General features: G+C 45.0%; 1 protein-coding gene across 1 annotated transcript in view; it reads right to left on the bottom strand.

The window, feature by feature from the left end:
* The window catches only part of L3MBTL3 (L3MBTL histone methyl-lysine binding protein 3), a 159,877-nt gene that overhangs the window by 118,871 nt on the left and 17,485 nt on the right, over nucleotides 1–23,521 (bottom strand). The window contains exons 2-5 of the mRNA XM_065400933.1: nucleotides 13,949–14,060; nucleotides 6,680–6,839; nucleotides 5,477–5,615; nucleotides 2,863–2,941 (exon numbers count right to left, since the gene is read on the bottom strand). Of these exons, the coding sequence (XP_065257005.1) occupies nucleotides 2,863–2,941; nucleotides 5,477–5,615; nucleotides 6,680–6,839; nucleotides 13,949–14,060 (490 nt within the window). The remainder of the gene's footprint in view (nucleotides 1–2,862; nucleotides 2,942–5,476; nucleotides 5,616–6,679; nucleotides 6,840–13,948; nucleotides 14,061–23,521) is intronic.

The following is a 23,521-nucleotide window of genomic DNA, read 5'->3' as shown; positions in this document are numbered from 1 at the left end:
GTCATGAACCTTGCCCGGCCATCCAACGTTGATGTTAGTAAAACGTCCCTTATGGTCCACCAGTGCTTGCAGCACCATTGAAAAGTAGCCCTTTCGGTTGATGTACTGGCTGGCCTGGTGGTCCGGTCCCAGGATAGGGATGTGAGTCTCATCTATAGCCCCACCGCAGTTTGGGAATCCCATCGCGGCGAAGCCATCTATGATGGCCTGCGCGTTTCCCAGGGTCACTACCTTTGACAGCAGTACCTTCACGATTGCCTTGGCTACTTGCATGACAACAACCCCCACGGTAGATTTGCCCACGCCAAACTGGTTCGCGACTGACCGGTAGCTGTCCGGCGTTGCAAGCTTCCAGAGGGCTATGGCCACTCGCTTCTGGACAGTCAGGGCTGCTCGCATCCGGGTGTCCTTGCGCTTCAGGGCAGGGGACAGCAACTCACAAAGTTCGAGGAAAGTCCCCTTCCGCATGCGAAAGTTTCGCAGCCACTGGGATTCATCCCAGACCTGAAGCACTATGCGGTCCCACCAGTCCGTGCTTGTTTCACGGGCCCAGAATCGCCGTTCCACAGTATCCACAAGACCCATTGCCACCGTGATGTCCTCGGCACTGGGTGTCGTGGTTTCAGACAGGCGTGTGCTACTCTCGGAGTTCAGGTCCTCACCCCGCTGCCGTAGCCTCCTCGCCTCATTTCTCTCTATCTGCCTCTGGGAAAGGTCGATGATGAGCTGCGATGCGTTGACAACGGCCACAACTGCAGCGATGGTCGCAGCGGGATCCATGCTCGCAGTGCTGTGGCGTCCGCGCTGTCACTGAACAGAAAAGTGCGCGAACTGATTTCCCGCCGGCGCTTTCAGGGAGGGAGGGAGGGCGGTAGTGACGGACGGATGAGGACAGTTACCCAGAAGCACCCTCGACAAATTTTTTTACCCAGAAGGCAATGGCGGCTCGACCCAGAATTCCAATGGGTAGCGGGGACTGCGGGAACTGTGGGATAGCTGCCCACAGTGCACCGCTTCCAATGTCGACGCTTGCCCCGTTAGTGTGGACTCACAAAGTCGAATTACTGTCCTTAGTGTGGACACACACGTTCGACTTTGTAATATCGATTCCACATATTCGATTTAACTAAAATCGAACTACTCTCGTAGTGTAGACATACCCTTAGACTTGGAAGGATTAGATTTTTATCAGTAAATGTCAGTAGACATCAATTTATCTGTATACCTACACAACAAAAAAAGGTATTTCAACTGAAAATCGAAATTTGTAGATAGGCAAAATAAGAAAAATGCTGTCTGAGAACTTATTAGTTTGATTTAAGGATATTTACTTTGCATATTTTGACATATGATGTTGACAATTTGTGTTTTGTAGCCCATGAAAGCTTATGCTCAAATAAATTTGTTAGTCTCTAAGGTGCCACAAGTACTCCTGTTCTTTTTGCGGATACAGACTAACACGGCTGCTACTCTGAAACCTGTGTTTTAATGGTTATACGTTTATAACTTTTTAAATCTCACTGTCTACTGTCATTAAATAATTGTCTGACTGCATTGTTATCTGATCCCCCCATAATTTTTCACAATTGTGAAAATTTAACTAAATAAAAATAGAAAAAAAATGCTTACAAATAATTATCCATCAAAATTATAAAAAATAAAAATCAAATTCTGCCAAGCCTACACATATTGTAGTTATGAAATTACTCCCAGAAGACACAAAAGTAAACGGTTACTTCTGCTAAATGCACATCCTTGAATGGCTGTAAAAGTGAAAGGGGCAATCCTATTTATCCAGCAAATCAACAGGTCTGCTTCTCATTTACACTAAGGCCCCTTTACACCACTTAGGCGGCACGAAGGAGCCTTAAAATGCATTACATTGATGCCTACTACAAGCACCTTCACATTGCCAAAGTCATGTAAAGAGGTCTTAGGTTATGTCTACATGGCAACATAAGCCCGCGCCTGAGCTCAGGCTCAAGCCTAGCTTCCCTTGCATCTATGCTGCAATTGCACTAGCCAAGGGCTTGGACCCAGGGTCCCAGGACCCTGCAGGGTTGGAGGGTCTGAGCTCGAGTTAAGCCGAGACCCTATTGCTTTGCAGCGTAGACACAGCTCTACTTGACTCGGGTCCCGGGAGTCAAACAGACGTATCTCACAATTCCATGGGACAACTTCCTTAATCCTCTCTATCCCACCAATCTGCAATCTACCCAGCTCAGGTCAGCGTTAACCCATTCTCTTCTGATCACTGATTTGCAAGGACACTAACAGAAAGGTCCCTGGGTTTGCAATGGAGAGCGAACTGATCAAGATTTTTTCAAAGCAAGCTGCTTACTAATAATGTCCAGGGCAGGCAGTGAAGTTTTCCCCACAGTGCACCACAGTCCTAGGACTAGGGCGGCCTCTCTCACAGGGGAGGGGATGCTAGGAACTCTGCGACATGGTTACTTTGAATCGAGTATGTGCACTGCAGTGTGGATGTCAGAGCCCTAGGTTTGAGCACAGGTTAGAAACATAGGGTTAAAATACAACACAGACGTTCAAGCCCAGGGTGCCCTAACATGGGTCAGCTGGCTCAAGTCCCACTAAACCTGGGCTTACATTGCAGTGTAGACATGCCCTTAGTGTAGAAGAGAATCAGGCTCCAAGTGTTGGCTACTTTCCTCAAGATTACCTTTAATCCACCAAAAAATATCATAATTGTTATAAAGAATTTAATTGGTAGAATTAGAGACTATAAATCCAGTGCTATAAAAATCGTAGTTCTCCATAGATAGTACATGATCTCCCCTTGCTGCATACATAAACAAATGACGCTTCTGAACCTTCCCCCCCCCCCCCCATATTTCAACTTACGTTGCTTTAAAATGGCCATATCACCTTTTCTTTTTCTTCTGGCTCTCTGAGAGACTCTCAGTATCCTCCCTTCATGCTTCTCCTCCTAGATTACAAAATTTAGGAATTTAATAATGTTATTCGTTTTGTAGCCAATTCAAGCTAAAAGAACATATCCATGGTTCTTACGTTTTTTAAAACAGTTATTGTTGTTGCTCTATAATATCAAACTTCAAGCTGTACATTTCTAATGATAAATAAAAAAATAAAATAAAGGACTAGCCCCAGCAAACACTCCAGAGCTATGGACAATTCAAAGGACCTTCACTCTCTGGAACTCAAACTCTTTAAAATCAGTTATCATTGTCTGAGCTGTGGAGATTCCACATCACAGACTCTTCAGAGGCTGATTGAGCTGGAGCTGGCTGGCATTCTCCACTGTTCTCACCTCTTCCAAAATAAATAAATAAAATAAAATAAAATAAATAAATAAATAAATAAATGTTTTTCCTCTAACAATTTTAGCCTTGTCCATATGTCAAACTACTTTTTCCCCCCCAAGTTCCTTATGAAATGTAAACTGACACAGCTCCATTTTACTTATTATTTGTGCATCAATAGTTTTGCTAATGCCCCACGTAGTTCATGGATTCATTTGAGAGATTGCTGCAGTAGGAAGGCAATGAAGCCGCCTCCTAAGTTTTTCCCATAAGAATGTCATATGGACAATTGCATATTTCCCTCCCATAATCCAAGCAGTTTCTGCCTTTGACTATTCCATAACTCCAAGTCTCTCCCTCTGCTATTGCAAGGTATAAAGATTTTCTTGATTGTCGTTAGCAGAATGGTTGTAAGTAAGAAGAAATTTACCTCCAAATCATAACATATATTAACATAAATAAGACAGCATCAAATAGTAGGCCATATGACATACTATGCTTATGACGGCTGTTCTACTACTTTATATTACATTTTATATAATTTTCATTTTTACTACGACAATAAATGCTCCAAACAATGTTTCATAATGCATAAGGTTAGACCAGTGACAGTTTCTGGCATGTACATCCAACGGACTTCAGAAAATACACATGTAAAGAGGCAGCTAGCTGGAGGTTTATAATCAGCTACAGCACATGTGGTACCCTGGACAAAGGCAAAAATCACCCCCCACACACACACACACGCCTTTTACATTCTGCTTCTTCTGTATCAAAAATAAATAATTGTGCTGGTATCAAGAAAAGATATGTCAAGCATAGAAGAAATGTTTCTCCTAAATGTCAGCAAATAATTATAAGTAACAACTGTCACTATAAACCAGAACCTGATAAATTTCTATTACAGAGCAAGCAGGCATAACCCTAGCAGAGACCCATGTGCTCTCCTGAAGGCCAGAAAGCTGTGGGAGTTATTTTACTCATGCCTGGAAACATCAGCAACAGAGCATAGTAAGAACTGCACCACAACAATGCAGGTCGAGTATCTAGAAACCAAAGGCAGTATTAAAGCATAGCTAAAATAGGTCAAAGACAATGAGACTACCAAGAAGATAGTGACATGATGCGAATTAAAAAAGTGACAAGGCAATCAAAGAAATGTGAAAAACTGCTATGGCTTTAAGCAAAAATACGTTCAATTTGAAGAGATCAAAATAGAGAGACTAGGTCAGGGAACTCTGTAAATTAACATGCTGGTTATTTCTTTATCTACACTAAATACAATTTCACAAACTGGCTTTCTGCAGAATTTTTTTTTTTAAATTATCTGGATCATTTCCTGAACACAATGAGCCAAATTCATCCCTGATGTATTACACCATGGATGATTTTGGCCAAATTTCTAATCTTTTTCACCCAGGAGTTGCTACTAGACTTTAATATCTGCATAATTTTCTATGGAGGTGCAAGCTCATTGCTAGCCATAAGCCAGTACTCAAAGAAAGAACCAAAAGTGTTTGAGATTCACCTTCCCCTACTCATATAATGATGAAAATAAAAACTAGCCACAACTGGATCAAAGAAAATCCTGTTAAATGACATCAGAGCAATATTCTTGCATAGTTTTTGCATTTAATAAAAATCAAGAAAATCAAAGTTATGTTTCCCATAATTGTAATATGATTCTCTTGCAAACAAGCTATTAATTTCCATGCATCAGTTTATGTGCAATGCAAGTAATGATTGTTTTAGAAACTGTATATTCTAATTTCCTTATTTTTCTGTGCTTAATGTTCCAACAACACTATCTTAAGCACCTTCCATTCATTTAATTTCCTTGTTTTGTTTCTTTCAAAAAAAAAAAAAAAAAAAAAAAGGGGGGGGGGGGAAGAGGGAAAACAGAAAAGTGATAGCTCAAATGCTAATTATGCATAGTTAAATATATAACGGAGGAATCTATTATTCAACTGAAATTTTGGCTGTGTTGGAGCTATGCACCCCAGAGTGCACTGCACTCTAGAAAGAACATAAAAATTGAAACATCAGAAACAGGTGCGCAGCTGAGATGTTGCAAGTCCCACTATGATGCTATAAAAATGCACACTGGTTAACCAAATTAGGCTAAATGCTCCCCTATGTAAGGAAAAACTCCTGCTGAAGCTAACTGCGGGATTGGGTTTATGAAGCATACTAACAGTTTCATCCTTCTCTTTTTTGTCTTCTCCATCTTCTTTGCACTCTTCTTTCAGAGGTAATTTTGTTTTTCTTTTCCTAGTCCCTTTAGAATCATCTTCCTCATTGCATTCCACACCATCTTTATCCTCCTTTGGTTCTCTGTCATGAGAAAAAACATGGTGACATAAGAACCTACAACAATTCAACTCTTGCTTCCATGAACTTAAGTGGAAGAATTAGGAAAAGGCCCTGAATGATAGGGAATGATAAGAAAAGCCAAGTGTTTGTAGGTCCCTAGGTATCATTCAAAATATATTCTTAGAGCTACTACTGAAAATGACAGCTGTCAAAAAAGTTAACACAGAAGACATACAACAGTAATTGCAAAAGGAAAGTTGTCAGCCTATACTGAACAGATTCTGCATGTTTAAAACAATTTGTCTTTCCCGCCTGGCATCAAAACTCATAAAGAAGCAATTCTTTTGAAATACTTAAGACTGCAGGGCAGTTTAAAGAAAAGAAAGAACTAGTAATTATTATGACTGACAAATACAATTGGAATAAGCTGATATGTAACGGCATAAATTGTCAGTCAAGCAACCAAAAACAGACAGCTTTGAAGCAATTACTTAAAAATGAGGAAAAATGCTTTAGAACATAGATGTCAAATTGCCCTAGTGAAATGTACAATTCACAATGAGCATGTAATCAGAAATCTTCTTTTGTGATGTGATGAGCTGCATTAGTGCACCGCTGAAATGGAAAGAACTGAGGAACTGTCACAGGTTGGAGTTTGTCATATGTAATATAGCTTTTGCACTTAAATATAATTAACTAACCACACCAACCACCTAATCGCTGAGCATCCTAATTCTAGTGATTATGAAACATTCTGCGAGTCTGACACTGATACTCTAGTCATCCAGACTAGAGAGGAGTTCTTCACTGTTTGTGTTCAACAGTAAAAGACAATATTTTCTGTGCAACTAACGAAGTCTTCAACACTTGCATTACACAAGATTCAAGCTCTCATATTCTATAGATATTTGGGACAAAAATATAAGTAGATATGAATAATTGAGAATTAAAGTCAGAAAATTCAGAGATTAGGTTGCCTCATTCTCACCCCACCTGACCCCACTACTGTTTTATCCCAATACTCTCTCTCGTCATGCTGCGTTTATGTCATATTCCTTGAGTGTATGCTTTATAATAGCACCTACTTGTTTTTGATGTGATGTGCACATTTCTGGCTGCAAAATTTCCCTTCAGGAACAAACTGTTCTGTGGTACCATCGTGATAACAGTTTTCACAGAAAATAAGCCCATCCACTTTTGTAGCTTCCTTCAACTTCAGGGGAATCCCAGTCTTTTCTGAAAAGGCTGCACAGTGAAAGGAAAAGAGTAATTTCTCCAAGCTACAGTACAAAAAGTAAGAAATTTCAAACCATACAACAGACCTTGCCAAGCAAAGGAAAGGTTCTACTTATGTCACTATCATTAGCTGTAGAACCAATGGCTGCCATTCATGATGGGTTACTGTTCCTCACTCCAAAGGGCTGGCTTTCAAAAGTAACACAGGTTTTAGCATTCAACAAAAGATAAATGCCCATTAACCTTATACTTCTGTTATCAATGGAATAGAGAGGTGTGGCAAAGCTGCCGCCCCAGCACACCCACTCCTCACTGGCTGCAGCAACTTATGCCTCAGTTCCACCCCACTCGCCCCCCTTCTTTTGGCCTACTCTGGCCATAGGGGTGTCCCGGCCTTCCAGCCAGACCCAGTCCCTTTTGGGGCCACAGACACCTTTATCAAAGTCCAATAAAAATGTATTCAAACCAAACCTTCATCCTGCTGGGCTCTGCGGGCAGTCACCTCAGCACAATAGTACCTGTTTTTGCTCCCTAGTTCGATCAATCCCCCAATCCAGGGGCTGGGCACACTCCTCCCCTACTCAGGATAAAGCTTGTTAGGGCTCTGTCTGAGTCAGGCTTCCAGCTCATCTTTGGAGAAACCTATCTGGTCTTTTTCCCTTTCTCCCTCTCAGGCACTTCCCACCTCCTTTCCTCCATGTCTTCTCTCCGCAAATGGGCTCCCCCAGCAATCCCCCAGCTGCGCTTTATTTCTAATTAGGCCTGGCCCACCCACCAAGTGCACCCAGGCTAGATAATTGGCCTTTCACAATCTGGGTAGGGCAACCCCCCCTCACAAGAGAACATTAACATAACGACACATGCCAACATTTAGTTGATCTTTTTTAGTGTGAATTTAGTGCTGCTGAAAGATGTTGCATTAGCTGCACTGAAGACTGAGGTCCTTTATCCACGGATCAGGTACAGCCTAGGCAGCAGCTGTGCAGACTTTCCCATGCCGCCCTGCCAGCGTGCCTCATTCCTGACCTAGTGGGACTACTGCCAACTGTGAAAAGAGAATTTGGTGAAGTTTTCTTTTAACAAACGCACACTTATTTCTGTAACTAAAATCCTAGGCTATGAGGTATTCTTCTATTACAGCCTTTTTCTCCAAAAGATTGTACGTAACTACTCCTGTAGTCTAAGAGAGAAAAAAATACACATATTTTCCCTCTTATCACTCTGGATTAGGACAACTACATTTTCCAACATTAGATTCAGGTATTCAGCCGTCTATAAGCCTAGGCACCAAATGTCTAGGCTCGGAGTGGACATGGCAGCCTACACTTATGGGTAAGATGAAGCTTCAAAAAGAACTGAGGGGATCTTCTTAATAATATTGACGAGAGCATTGGAGACGGGAGATATTGCGAAGACCAAATTGTGAATCTTTTCCATTTGGCTAGGTAGGTAGCCCTAGTGGACAGTTTCCTACTGCCAAGGAGGACTTCCCTGACTGGACCCAAACAAGCCAGCTCCATTGGGTTTAGCTATCGAGCTTTCATGTTGTGAGGTGAAGAGATTAGACGTTTGGGTGCTGGAGGTGGCTGTGATCCTGAGTAATCAAGTCTGGGAGCAGCGGTAAGGTGATCGGGTTTTCCACGGACATTTCCAGGAGAGACATGTACCAGTGCTGACGGGACCAGGCTGGAGCTATCAATATCACCGAGGCTTCGTCCCTTCGAACCTTGAGCAGTACCTTGTGAACGAGAGTACAGGAGGTGTTCCCTCCAGGGAAGGAGGAACATGTCCATGATGGAACCTGGGCTGTGATTCAGGAAGAAGCAGAACTGTTGTGTCGCATAGCGAACAAGTCTATCTGGGGAAATCCCCACCGTTGGAAGATGGTATTCGCGACATATGGGTGGATGGACCATTTGTGGCTGTGAAAGGACCTGCTGAGATAGTCTGCCAACTCGTTCTGAACTCTGGGGAGATAAGACGCCTCCAGGTGTATTGAGTGAGCTATGCTAAAGTTCCACAGTTTTAGGGCTTGCTGGCACAGGGGAGAGGAGCGTGCTCCCCCTGTCTGTTTATATAAAACATCGCTATTGTATGGTCTGCATGACAGATACACATCTCGCCTCCAAGCGAACTTGGAACGTCTGGCATGCCAAACAGACTGCCTTCAGCTCTCTGACACTGATGGGTAGCCGTGTTAGTCTGGATCTGTAAAAAGCAACAAAGAGTCCTGTGGAAACTTAAAGACTAACAGATGTATTGGAGCATAAGCTTTCGTGGGTGAATGCCCACTTCGTCAGACGCATGATATGAAGTAAGAGATCCAACTGGGACTAGAGGCCCTGAGGTCTCTCAGGCGCTCCCCAACCCCTCTCTGACGCGTCCGTCACCAGCAAAAGGGATGGCTGGGGCCTGGAGAAGGGAACACCAACACACATCACTTGTGGATCGAGCCACCACAGGAGAGACTCGAGAACCAGCCAGGGGAGAGTGACAATCTTGTCTAGACAGTCCCGAATTGGTTAGTACACCGCGGCTAGCCATGCCTGAAGAGGCCGAAGTCTCAGTCTGGCGTGCTGTACTACAAAGGTACAGGTGGCCATGTGGCCAAATTGCTTTAGGCAATTCCTTGCTGAGGTGGTAGGGAACTGCCTGAGACCTAGTATGTCATCGCACAGGGTCTGGAAACGTGACTCTGGGAGGCACACCCTTGCCTACGTTGAGTCCAACACTGCCCCATGAACTCTATCTGCTGAACGGGGATAGGGCTGACTTCTGTACATTCAATAAAAGGCCCAGGTTGCTCTTATGAGGCTCACATGCGCCTCCACTTGTGCTTTGGAGCGACCTTTGATCAGCCAGTCGTCGAGGTATGGGAACACCTGCACCTGTCACTTGCATAAGAACGCAGCTACGACTGTGATGCGCTTGGTAAACACTCAAGGTGCCACTAACAGGCCAAAAGGAAGGACTGTGAACTGATTGTGACTGTGATTCACCATGAACCTGAGGTACCTTCTATGGGACGGTGTTATTTAAATATGAAAATAAACGTCCTTCAAGTCGAGGGCAGCATACCAGTCCCCCGGATCCCGGGAAGGGATAATGGAGGCCAGAGAGACCATACGGAACTTCAACTTCTTTATGAACTTGTTGAGGTATAGCAGGTCCAGGATGGGCCTGAAGCCATCTTTGGCTTTCAGTATTAGGAAATACTGGGGGAAACAAAAAGAAAAAGAAAAAATCCCTGCCCTTCAGCTCCTGAGGTACCTCTTCCACCACCCCCACAGTTAGGAGCGTGTGCATCTACTGCATGAGAAGTCTTTTGTGAGGGGGTCCCTGAAGAGGGACGGAGAAGGGGGGTTGCAGGGAGGGAGGATCCCCTTTCTACCATGCAGAGCACCCAGCTATCTGATGTAATTCGGGCCCATGCAGGGTAGAAATGGGATAGGATGGATGAATCCACAGTTTGGACTGGTATGTCGCCCCTGGGCACACCTTCAAAAGTTCTGCTTTTTGCCTGAGGACTGTTTCACCTGCCCAGAGCCAACGAAGGGGGAGGCCTCCTTCTATTATTTCTGCTATGCCTCCTAGAAAAGTCCTGCCTGTTCTGCAGGTGATAGAATCGAGACAGGGATTGTGGCTTTAAGTGCCTGTGCGATGTAGCCGAAGTGTGCAGGCCAAGGGACTTGAGGGGGGCTCTTGAGTCCTTGAGACTATGAAGCCTCAAGTCTGTCTTCTCCGAGAAGAGGGTCGAGCCCTCAAATGGGAGGTCCTGGATGGTATGTTGGACCTCATATGGGAGCCCTGAAGCCTGCAACCAGGAGTCCCTCCTCATGGCCACCCCCAATCAGCCACATTCAGGAGCAACGCCCTGGCCACCAGCTTGCCCTCCTCTACCAATGAGAAGAACTCTACCCTAGAGTCTTCTGGAAGAAGCTCTATAAATTTTGCCATAGCCCTGCAGGAGTTAAAATTATATCTGCTTAGGACCACCTGGTGATTTGAGATTCGGAGCTGGAGACCCCCGGTGGAGTAAATTTTCCTCTCAAAGAGGTCCAGCTTCTTTGCCTCCCGTTTTTTTTGGGATGGGCCCTGATGTGGCGGCAAATAAGCGGGAGCGCCAGAGACTACAGCTAGGGAGTCCAGCAGGGGGTGGGTGTAAAAATGTTCAAACCCCTTAAAGGGAATGAAACACTTCCGTTTGGTCTTCTTTGCCGTCAGTGGTAAGGAGGCGGGGGTCTGCCACAGCATCTTAGTGGTCTCTTGAATAGTCTTTATGAGTGGCAGGGCAATCCGAGAGGGACCAGAGGGGGCTAAGATATCCACCATAGGTCCGATGTCTTGGCGACCTCCTCAACCTGGATCCCCAGGTTCTGGGCCACTCTGCTCAGTAGCTGCTGGAGTACCCTATTATCATAGAAGTTCCCGCCACCGCCTCTTCTGGTGAGAACGAGGACGAGGCCCTAGCTAGGACTGGGTCTTGCTCTCTGCCCTCAGCACCGAGGGGGTCACATGGTGCCGGGTCTTCCAGCACTGTGACTGATGCAGCGTGAGGCGGCTGGTCCTGCACCGAGGGAGGTGTGGGAGGCACGCGAGATACTGAGGCCACCAACGCAGACCTCCTGGAATAGGACCCTGGCTTTGGTGGAATACACAGGGGGTCCAGAAAGGCGACTGGGTCGGAGCCTGCCTTTGCCCAGGCCACAGTGCCTGGTGGAATTGCTGCGTTTCCTTGTCTGACGTCAAGCGTCGACACGATCCGTGTTGGCTTCGCTTAGATCTGCAGGACTCCACCTCTGACTCAGAGGACTCGCTGAAGGAGGACCACGGGAGAGCAGTGCCCACTGGTGCTGGGGAGCAGTGCCGGGAACTTGAGGACCAATGCAGCTCCTCTACCTGTCCACTAGCAGAAAGAATCGGTGCTGAGGGAATGGCAATCGGCACGGTACCATGGCTGGCTTGCCCCGGGATGGCACCAAAAGTCTCACGGGTGCCGCTGAAGCTCGGTGCCCTGTCTCACCTAGGTGAAGAAGGTAGTGAGCTCTCTGGCCACCTCAAAAGTGTCTGGCATGGATGGTAACTCCAGCGCTTGCTCACGAACTTCCTGGAGAGGGGAGTCTCGGGGGCCCAGATTCGACTGGTCCCTTTGTGAAACGGGAGTCAACGGAGCCTGACTAGGCGGTGCCGCACTTACGTGACCCAACGCGGGTCTCACTGCGCCAGCTTCCTTCCGTGCCGCTCTGGGCGTGGACGAATGCCCTCTGTCAGGTCTCTTCTTTTTGTGGGGTACCGGAGACTGGGAACGGTGCCGCCCACTACCCTGCACAGAGAACTCTGTCGGTGCCAAGGGTCTCTGAGTCCTTCCTCGGTGTCGAAACCTTTTGCGATGAATGGGCACTATGCACCGATGCCAAGGTGCTCGGCGGCGTCTTGGCTGACCTTGGGTCCAAGTGGGGATGGCAGCCTCCATAAGGAGAATCTTCAGTCACTGATCCCTCTCCTTTTGGGTTCTGGGGCGAAATCCCCTGCAGATTTTGCAACATTCCTTTTGGGACTTTATTCCCCAGGCACTTTAGGCAAGAAGTCTGGGGGTCACTCCTGGGCATAGGTTTGCCACACGCTGCGCAGGGTTTAAACCCCGGGGACTGAGGCATGCCCCAGTACGGGGGGAGGGGGAGAGAAGATGCGGGGGGCACCCCCAAACAACATCTTATAGAAAACTATACACTAACTACTAACTATTATCTAACTATTTACAGGAAAAGTCTGAAGACTGGAAAGAAAGAGATGCTTGCCGAAGCAAGAGAGAACAAGCGTTCCAGCTAACCATCACACGCGGTAAGAAGGAACTGAGGTGGCAGCAGGTCAGCAGGGCCCTATATTTGGCACCATGGAGGCACGACTCCAGGGGACTCCTGAACTGACCCGATGGGTACTGTTAGGGGAAAAACCTTCCGGTTGCCATGCACGCACCAGGCGCACACTTAATTGGAATTGACATACGCAATCACTTGAAAAAGAACTACTTTTTCACCCCCAGAAAGGGTCTCTCCAGGTCAAGGGGAAGACAAATTAGTGGGGCAGCGTGGCGAAGTTTTCAGCACTATTGCTTGTGCTGTTTGGTGGATAGCTACTGACAGTTACATTCTGTTAATCTGGGATTTTCCACAAATGCTAAAAATAATTATGTATTTAATTAAAAAAGGAAAAAGAATCCTGGTAAAATGTACCATCTGCAAGGACAAAAAAATGATGGGTGCAGGAAACCATGGAAGTAGCTGTGATATTCTTTTCAGTGCTACCCTATTGATCCCATGTTCAATGTGTACAAAAATAATACTGAGCATCTGTGACTATGTGGTACATTTTTCTATGGATGAAAATGTATATTTTCCTTTTGCCAATATTTTAATTTCCACAGAAAATTCTGTCTAAACCCTTTGCCCATGCAGTTAAATGCCCATGTAAACCCTTTTAAGTTATTACTCTGAAAATTTTTGCAAGCAGACACAATAGTTCACTGTGGTAGAGTTAGCAGTAACAAAGATATTGCAGATATAATCTTCCATCGGTTAAGTTGTTTGAGCAACTAATAAACAATATTCCTGTAAGAACTGTTTTGCAGTTTACACTATTTTGAGCTGAAGTTAACTATAGACAATAGGTAAAATCCTTCTTTTCTTTTTGAGAACTAGCCTCAGCAAGAACAACAAAGTGAAGAATGTTGATGAATTCAAATAGATTAAGCAATTAGGGCATCTTTTAGTTAAAAAATAACAGGATAGATCACATTAAAAAAAATTTAGTTCTAAACTTAGATAAAAATGTCTATTATGAAGGATACAGCTGCAGTTCTCTAAAATTATTGCTTCCAGATGTTTAATAATAGAAGTGTGAAATTTTGTGCTTCTTTCTAATTTAAAAGACATTTTGACACCCATTCACACTCAAGTAATTAATAACATCCCCTCAGTTTTTTCATGAGGTGTGTACAGAAGTTGTTAAGAGGAAAAGCAACTAAGCCATTTTAAAGCTTTTGGCAACTTTTTATGGAACACTGTTACATTAAAAAACAACAACTATAACATACAAAAATTTAATAGCTTCTTTCTGACCTTCTTGAGCAGTTGGCACCATCCAGGTTGTGGTAGCAGTGGCCTTTTTAACACTTTCCATCTCTGTTTCATCTGTGATGACTTCCAGGGCACCAAACTCATTCACTCTGAACTGATAAAACAAAACAAAAAAATGGGGTGAAATTCTGAAAAAAATTGACTGACGCTCGCTTAAGGATTGCTCTTCTATCCTTTTAGTTTCTTATAATGGTGCCCTTCATTGTATTATCTGAGTGTTCAGTGATACTGCTAATCCCCTAGCAACAGGGAAAGTGTATTTATTATTTCTCTAAAACACAATGCACATGGTGTTATAGAAAAATGTTTAAATTAACTTTTATATATTTATATACTCTCACACACCATTTACAAATACATACAGAATGGTATGTATCCTAAACAAAACAAAAAAAATCAATAGCAAAAATCTCAAGGATAATTAACTTATTCTGCTTTTTTGGATATCCCTTCACTGGCAGTAAACCAATGCTCTACCACCAAGCATTTTTGTCAAAGGTCTGAAAGTGATCAAGAAAATACAAGTATTTCACAGAATATTGTAATTTCAGCACCAACCAAAAGCTGAGTGTTTCTCCAATGCAAATTGCATGTAAGCAAACACCCCAGAGCAGTTTATGAACTGTCTAATTACCTACTAAATGTAATATAACCATCAGCCAGGAACAAGGCTTAGCAATATCCCACATACTGTGCTTATACTAGATCACTGTGATTTATGTCCATCCTGCCTCCAGTAACAAAGCATCCTCCAAATGCCGTAACAACTGCAGTGCTAGCGGATAAGACTAATGTTCAGCTTTCCAGTTAATAAATAAGTCAGTAGGTCCAATGGGTTGCACAGGTGTAACTAAGAGTAGAATGATCTTCTATTTTAGCTGAAAGGATGCAAGTCACCTAGAGTTCAATCACACCTTATAGGTTCCACGGAGGGATCTCCAGGACGAACTATGCCTCAGAATCCCCTCACAAAGCATACTTCCACCTACCCACCCGTCCATCTTTGCCATCCTGGCCTGATCTACTCCTCACATTCTTTAGTGTATTTTTGTGCCTCAGGAGACTCCAGAACAGAGTATTCAGCTCCTTGTACTGAGGCACTGCGCAGAAGTACAAGTAGTAAGCTCCTAGTGCCCTGTCCTCCCTTGTGCACTTCTAGAGCAGCCAGCCACAAACATGATTGTTTACTTGGTATTAACATCACTAGGTTTCATCAGCACAGTCCTGCTAACCCCAAACACTCAAAAATCATGAGTCAAGTCCCCAAAAAATCATGAGATTTTAAGAAATAATAAATGCTGGGTTCTTTTTATTTGCCTTCTGATTTTTGAGCCTTTAGGGTTTGTGCTTTCAAGCTTTCCTCTGCAACCATGAGGGCTATAAACTAATTTTTTTTTAAGATGACAAGAGATTCTCACATAATCACATGACTCCACAAGCTCAGACTTTAAGAAAAATATCATGTGTCTCACAATAGAATTGTGAGAGCGATAGAATTGTGAGAGCAGGCAACATTGCCAATGTTTATATTCAGACATGAAAAAAACAAAGACTAGTAGATCTGTCTTACCATTCACATACTAGCCTTTCTTCCTCAGAGAGGCAACAAATGCTGAAAGGCGATGAGCACAGCTAATAAAGTTATCTGAATACAACATCAAAGTATGTGTGACGAACTGGGACTGTTCTTAATGTGGTCTTTGAATGCTGAGTGGGGAGTGTTGGCCTGGGAAGGCAGGGGAGTGTGGCTAGGATGGTCTGCATTGGGGGATGGGAGACTGGCCGTGAGGGAGAATACCTGAGCATGTAACGTGAGAACCCAGGAAGGGGTTAGAGGCCAGGTGACACCTTTGCCCGGGAAACTAAACAAAGGCTGTGGGAGGGGACGCGAGAGAAGGAATTGCAGGAGCTGGCTGGGAGAATGGCTGGGAGGCAGACGGGGCTCTGACCTCCCAAGGGGGCTGTGGTGCCCTGGGACCCCAAGATGCACCTAATTGGGGGGGGTCCTGTTGTCTGTGCCTGCAAGACCTGTCTTGGACTGTATTCCTGTCGTCTAAATAAACCTTCTGCTTTACTGGCTGGCTGAGAGTCATGGTGAATCGCAGGAAGCCGGGGGTGCAGGGCCTTGTGTCCCCCCACACTCCGTGACAGTATGATCAGACTGTTTTTTTCTGGACAGATATTATTCATCCAACTCTCTTCATTGTAAACATGACAGAGTGGGAATGCTGAAGATAATGATGACTATGAGTCTCTGAAGTTCCGAATGCTCTCAACTCCCACTCAACACTTCGCAGTATCACCCCACTAATTTTGCCTTAATAATAAAAGGCTGAGGGCTGAAGCCTGAGAGGTGCTGAACACCTGTATCTTTCCCTGAAGTTCTAGCTTCTAGCCTTCCCACTCTGGTATATAAACAAATTCATTATTATATTACTGCTCCTGTGCCAAAGCCTTCAACAGGCTCCACATGAGAAACTCCATTGGGGAAGATTTTCAAAGGTGCAAATGACGACACTCAGACACTTAACTGGGCCTTTGAACATCTACCTTGCTGGCTTCAACAGGAGCTGGGGATTCACAGTACCATACAGATTTCGCCCAAATCATAAAAATACTTTGCTCTTGTTTATAGAGCATCTTTCCTCATAAAGTTGCTAATAAACCTGAGGTGAAATCCTGGCTCCACTGAAGTCAATGGCTAAATGCCTATTGACTTCAGTGGAGCCAGGATGTCACTCAAACTGGTATTGCATACTTTACACACGCCTCTATACCGCAATGACTTCATTTTTTCCTAAGACTCTGTGAAAACAATTTCTGAGTAGAATTCACAAGATGTACAATTACTTGGTGGTGGTATTAGCATATTCCTTGCTGGATAGAGCTGATTCTTTAAGTGGGGCTGCAGCAAGTCAGCAAACATTGAGTTTCATACATCATAAGGGCGGAAGGGTCCACTGTAATCATCTAATCCAACCTCCTGTATAACACAGGCCATCGGACTTCCCTAAATTCCTGTTTAAACTAGAGCATGCCTTTGAAAAAAATATCCCACCTTGATTTTATAAATGCCAGTGATGGAGAACCCACCATAAACCTTGGTAAATTGTTCAATAGTGAATAACCCTCACTGTTAAAAACGTATACCTTATTTCCAGTTTGAATGTGTCTCGCTTCATCTTCCAGCCCTTGGATCATGTTATACCTGTCTGCTAGACTGAAAAGCCCATTATCTAAGTTTTGTTCCCTACGTAGGTACTTATAGATGATGATCAGGTCACCCCCAATCTTCCCTAGTTTAAGCTAAACAGATTGAGCTTGTGGTGTCTGTTGTCATGCCTCTTGTCCTTTAACGCATCCACTTGTAGCCATGCATTTGAAAATGGCTGCATTTCCTCAATTCCCCTTTTCTTATCAGTTCTGAAATGTGTCCTATAATACTTGGCTTCTCTTTACAGCTCCAGCCGGGTCATCTGAGTCTCTCCCCTTACAGAGTAGCAGAGGGCCTCATCTCCAAGGTCCTAAGTGCCCTGTGATGGGCTTCCAACTGCTGGACCTGGGGCCTGACACCCTTCTCTGCCTACTCCACCAGGGAAGAATAAAGGAAGTCAACACAGAAACAGAAATAAAGTCCACTAGTCATATGTTAGGGCTGCCAGCCTGACTCGGGAGCTTTGGCAGTCCCTGCCCCCTTCCCTGCAGGGGGTGACAGAAGGACTCAGGCCTGTCCTCTCCTCTGGGTCCCCACAGAGTAAGAGTTGCCAGTAGGAGGTCCAAGCTAATATCTACCATGGAAAGGATGACAAAAAGGAATTTGAGTGATGGGTGAAATCTGAACGCTTCAGTTATACATGTAAAATGCTTAAAGAAACCTCCTTGAACTAGAAAGCAGGCAGCAAAGCTTACAAGAAAAGGGTTTGAAATGTAACAATAAAGAACAGTCCCTATTGTGACCTTTTTGTATTTCAACTAATGGTTCAGATAAAACAAGGAAGCACAAGACTGTGCAAAAATCTGGGGGAAGCGCAAGGTAAGGAGAAAAGAAAAATTAACCAAACTTTTTAGACTTACATGTGTCCTGAGCAGCACATTTTTGAAGTTATGAGAATATCTTAATTAAAATGGAAGTACTATACAAGTGGGCGTTCCTAAGCATGCACACAGACTGTACTAGCCCAAGAGTAGGATTCTCCAAAGCACTCAAGATTGGTTTAACTCTTCTCCCACTGGAGCCAATGGTAAAACTCCCATTGGCTTCTCTAGGAGCACAGATAGGCCAATGCTGAGTCCTTTTGAAAACCCCATCCAGGAAGCCTAAATGGGATTTTTCATATTTAAAAGGGGACACCATCAAGGTTGGTAGGCCTAAATTTAAACTTACTTTGTTTTACTCACATCTGTTTGCAAAGTCCAAGTAATTCTGTATATAGATTTTTCCCCTAGCCCCCCATCACAAAAAGAAAGATTCAGTGCTCTTGAGAGAGAGAAATGTTCAGTCCAACAATTATGAGCATGCCTTCAATAACATATGCAGTGCAAAAATTAAGGTTTTGATTAAAAAAAAAAATCACTTTCAAAGTTTCCATAGGGTTAAACAACCATGAACAAAATATGTCAGGTCACTAATTAGAAGCAAGCCAAAGCAGCAGCATCCAAAAGTTGCTAACATTTAAGAGCTCGTTAGTGACCTACATGAACCGAGCTGGCAGTACCAGACCAATGGACAGGTGCACGACATAAATAACACCACAGTTAACACTATTTGGCAGTTTCAACAAAAGAGACCAGAACTAAATGGGTATGGAACCTGAATTACTGTCTCACCCCTAAAGGAGGTTCCTTCAGGTAAAGTGAAAGGGCTGCATAAGAAAGTTTTCACCATCACTGCACATACTATCCCTTTTCTGCAGATAAATCAGGACTTTGGCTTGCATGGCTGTCGAATCAAAAACTTTTAAGAACATTTTAATGCCCCAACTCAGCAAAAGACTTAAGAACACATTTAAGTGCTTTGCTGAATGAGGGTCTGTAGCACAGCACCGGACTCACCCCTGCGGCACCTCCTGCTGGTCGTCCTCGGGAATTAGCTCTTCGACCCAAGAGCGCCCTCTGCAGGCCGGTGATCCGCTTGCCGTTGGCCCCGCGTGTCCCTCCCAGGACCCTGGTGCCCTTATCTCAGGGTTCTGCCTCCTGCAGTACCCCACAGTCTTACTGGGTCGTCCCCCCCAAGGGAAACCCCCACCCCCTATCCCACGTCGTCTCAGTCGTGGCTACTGCCAGTCTCAGTTTAGCCCCCGCGCCCAGGGGCAGGGCCGGCTCCAGGCACCAGCCGACCAAGCACGTGCTTGGGGCGGCACCTTGGAAGGGGCAGCCAATCTTGGGGTGGCGGGGGGCGCTCGGGGTTTTTTGTTTGTTTGTTTGTTTTTGTTTCAGTGGCGCGGCACGGGGGGGGCAGGGGCTGGCACGGCGCTCGGGGGGGCGGGGCCTTCGGCGGCGCAGCGTTGGGGGGGGTGGAGGTTGGCGCGGCGCTCGGGGTTTGGGTGGCGCGGCGCTCGGCGGGGGGCGGGGGTTTGGGTGGCGCGGCCTGGCCCGGCGCTCGGGGGGGGGGGGGGGGGGGTTGGGTTGGGTGGCCCGGCCCGGCGCTCGGGGGAGGCGGGGGTTTCGGTGGCGTGGTGCTGGGGGGGGGGGGTGTTACAGCGGGGTGGCAAAAAAGTTAGAGCCGGCCCTGCCCAGGGGCAGACTGCAGTCTATCAGCTGCTCATCACAGGCAAGAAGGGGTTTGGACTGGCTGCCTTTACCCACCCTCCGGCTGCCCCTCTGCAAGCCCAATACCTAGGAGGCCTAGAACTAGGCCCTGCAGCCTGGGGAGTTGCTGGCCTAGGGCTTCCCAGCTCCTAAGGCCCTTCCCCAACCCAGGTCCCCTGGGCGAGTTCCCCAGCAGCCAGGTCCCTCCTGGCTTCCCTGGCCTTCTTATAAGGCCCAATTGCTTAGTTTGGGGCGTGGCCCCAGCTGCAGCCATTTCCCCCAATCAGCCGGGGCTTTGCTCCCTTCCCCAGCCCTCTGCAGGGCTTTTCCAACCCCTTCCGGTCTGGAGCGGGTGTTCACCCCACTACAGGGTCTAAATAAAGACTGATGAAACACTAAAAGCTTTTGAGCTGTTTCTCTGTCTGACTGATAGGTCCTTCTACAGTCCACATAACTGTAGTATAGGAGTATATTTATTTTTTCCAGAAAAGGTATGTAATCAAAAAATTCCATTTGGAGGAATTCCAAACTCACATTTGCAGGAATTACAGTAAAAGTGGCTACCACTTAACATGATCAATACATCATAAAATGGTGTAATCTATTAATGAACCAATGTTAAATATGAAAACACTATTATCAAAGCCCACCAAATGGCAAGAAAATTAATTTTAAAAGGTATCTATTAAAAAAAATTCAGGTGAACCTATCTTGGATTAAGACCCTGATGCAGAACATGAATCAGAGGAAATCTACACTTCTAAGGACATTCACACATTCTACACTTTTAAGGACAGTCACCATTAACCCACTGACTAGTCTGCCTAAAGACTGTTAGATCTTACTAGTACCAGTGAAGATCAAATCAGTAAAGGGGTTATTATTGTTCTCCACTGGCTGCAGAAGTTACTTAAGAGCAGATAGAGAAAAAGGGGGAAACCTATAGTTAAAATACATTAAATAGAAAAAATAAAAAGGTACAAATCAAGAAACAAATGTTCAACTTCAAAAAGAAATCACAAAATAGAGCCAACAGTACCATCTACTGGGCAAGGTTAGGATAATAAGGTTACAGTAATATATATAATTGGTACAATACCACTGAAAATACATTTGGGAGTAATGGACCAAATATCCTGGCCTCACATCAATGTAATCAAGGACTAACTGAACTGATGACAATGGAATGAAATGGTCTAACACTGACGTTAGTGAGATCAGAATCCAAAGTATATATTGCTCCTCCTACACAAGAGATAACTAAATTTAAAGTAAATGAGAGCTGTGCTGGCAACATGTCAGAAGAGACCACACCTAGAATGCAAAGGACACAGTCCAAAGGACTTCTGGCTTGAGAGCACTAGGGCTCATGCTTAATTTGAATGAATGGGACTACTCACGTGCTCAGGTTAAGCATGTGTTTAAGTATTTATAGGAGCGGTGCCCCAGTTTGAAGCATATTCCAGCAACTCTCCTCTTTTGTATGACAGGGCAACCCACAGACACCTTAGGTCCCACTATATTATAGAAACATGTTACACCCAAAATTATTTGAAAGAATGTTATTTAAGATGTAAAAGTTAGGAAATGCAAGAATTTGTCCACACATCCTTAATTCTGCCTGTCTGTATGGATACATTATGAATAAGGCCGCGTGTCTGTGACTGACTTTCTGTGACCTCCGTGACTTCTGCTGTGGCTGGTGCCGCCCCCACAGCTTCCATTAGCTGCGGTTCCCGGCCAATGGGAGCTGTGGAGCCGGCGCTTGTGGCGGGAGCAGCACGTGGAGTCCCCCTGGCCGCCCCTCCCCAAGGAGCTGCAGGGACACGCCTGTCAGAGCCGGGTAGGGAGCCTGCCAGCCCCACCAACCCTCCCCCATGTTAGGATATAGATAGTCAGGCCTGTCTGTAAAGGCCTATACTTTAAGAATGTAGGTGTATTCTTATCACTTGGCTAGTTATAGAGGTATAAAAGAAAATCAAAATCACTGTCTGGCTGTGTAAGGGCCTTCTCTTACTGTGACAGTCTGAGGCCTGGTTCTTAGGCTAAGGCCTTCGGCTAAGCAGCAGAGGCCAGCCATAAACTGGGAATTGTATGGTCACATCCTCACATTCCAAACTAGTCACATTGAAATAAGGTGCTATTGGGCTGTTAGGAATACAATCCTGTCCTGATATTCCTATCACCTCCAGAGAAAGGGAAGACCCTAGAAGATATAAAAGGAAACTTAGTTTGATAGCATCCTGTCTGGCAAGAACTCACTTATCAATAGCTGGGATGTGAAATCCTCATTTCTGTATTGTTCTATCACTATAGTCTCCACTTCCCTATTGTTTGTCTGTATAATCTGTCTAGTTCTGTGATTGTTTCTGTCTGCTGTATAATTAATTTTGTTGGGTGTAGACCAATTAAGGTAGTGGGATATAACTGGATAAATAACCATGTTACTGTATGTTAGGATTGGTTAGTTAAATTTCAGTAAAATGATTGGTAAAGGTATAGCTAAGCAGAACTCAAGTTTTACTATATAGTCTGCAGTCAGTCAGGAAGTAAGGGGGGAATGGGAACAGGGAATGGGGGTGGGGGAATTGGAATCATGTTTCGCTAAGGGGGGAATGGGAACAGGGACACAGGCAAGGCTCTGTGGTGTCAGAGCTGATAAGAGGGACACTGAGGAAGGAAACTGGAATCATGCTTGCTGGAAGTTCACCCCAATAAACATCGAATTGTTTGCACCTTTGGACTTCGGGTATTGTTGCTCTCTGTTCATGCGAGAAGGACCAGGGAAGTGAGAGGGTGAAGGAATAAGCCCCCTAACACCCCATTCCAGCACCAGCAGGGGTCCCGGGTCACATGCTGCTGGCCTACCCACCCTAACCCCAGCACGGGTCCCGGGCCGCCACCCCCGCACCTCTCCCGCCAGCGGGGGTCCTGGCTGTGCGACGCTGCCCGTCTCCTCCCCAGCACCAGTGGCACCGAGGTCCAAGTTTTAGTTAGGGGTATATAGTAAAAGTCATGTATAGGTCACAGGCCGTGAATTTTTGTTTACTGTCCATGACTTTTACTAAAAAAACCTGTGACTAAAACGTAGCCTTAATTACTATACAGTCTTTAATTACAAAATCACATACTACTTTTGACACAGGACCCTTCCCTCATTCAGTGCACAGGACTGACAGTGCTCAGGAAATGAGGCAGCAGTTTGATATTTTTATACTCATCCTCCAGTTAGTGGTCCCTGCCTTATTTACTGCATACTATCCAAAGCCCGCAATGAAAATGTATTCTTTATTTAAATAATAAAAAAAGATGCCTATACAAAGGCTTCAGGTGCTCTAACTATTAGTATTACAACATAATCCCAATAGAATTAAAATAATCCTTTAGGCAGGAACTCAACCATCCAGACACCTACAAAAAATATTTATTTCCACCCCTTCATTGTTTTGGGAAGCATATCATCAGCCATCTCCAAAACTCCTACCAAACAGGTGTCTTTTCCAGTGTGCCCAGAAGATTGCCAAATCTGAGTTATTTTGGACAACTGGGCAGGAGGCGGGTAAATTCCAGAATCCCAGAGCCCTCACAGAGAACTCTCTGCCAGTTGCCCTCTCTTTTTTTAAGAGGGGGATCCAATTCAAGTGCCCCTGCGGACGTCCCAGAAACCAGTAGGCAACCAGTGGCACAATCCAGAGCATATTGGATATGTAGTCCCAGTGAGATGCCCTCTCAATAAGCAAGCTGCAGCTTCATTCTCCAGATGCCTGTAAGGTGTGGCCCCATGTGCAGTAATCTAATCTTGAGGTA

This window comes from Emys orbicularis, chromosome 3 (assembly GCF_028017835.1).
Source record: "Emys orbicularis isolate rEmyOrb1 chromosome 3, rEmyOrb1.hap1, whole genome shotgun sequence".
Classification (NCBI taxonomy): Eukaryota; Metazoa; Chordata; order Testudines; family Emydidae; genus Emys; species Emys orbicularis.
The sequence above is the reverse complement of the archived record's forward strand: the minus strand, read 5'-3'. Positions and strand labels throughout refer to the sequence as shown.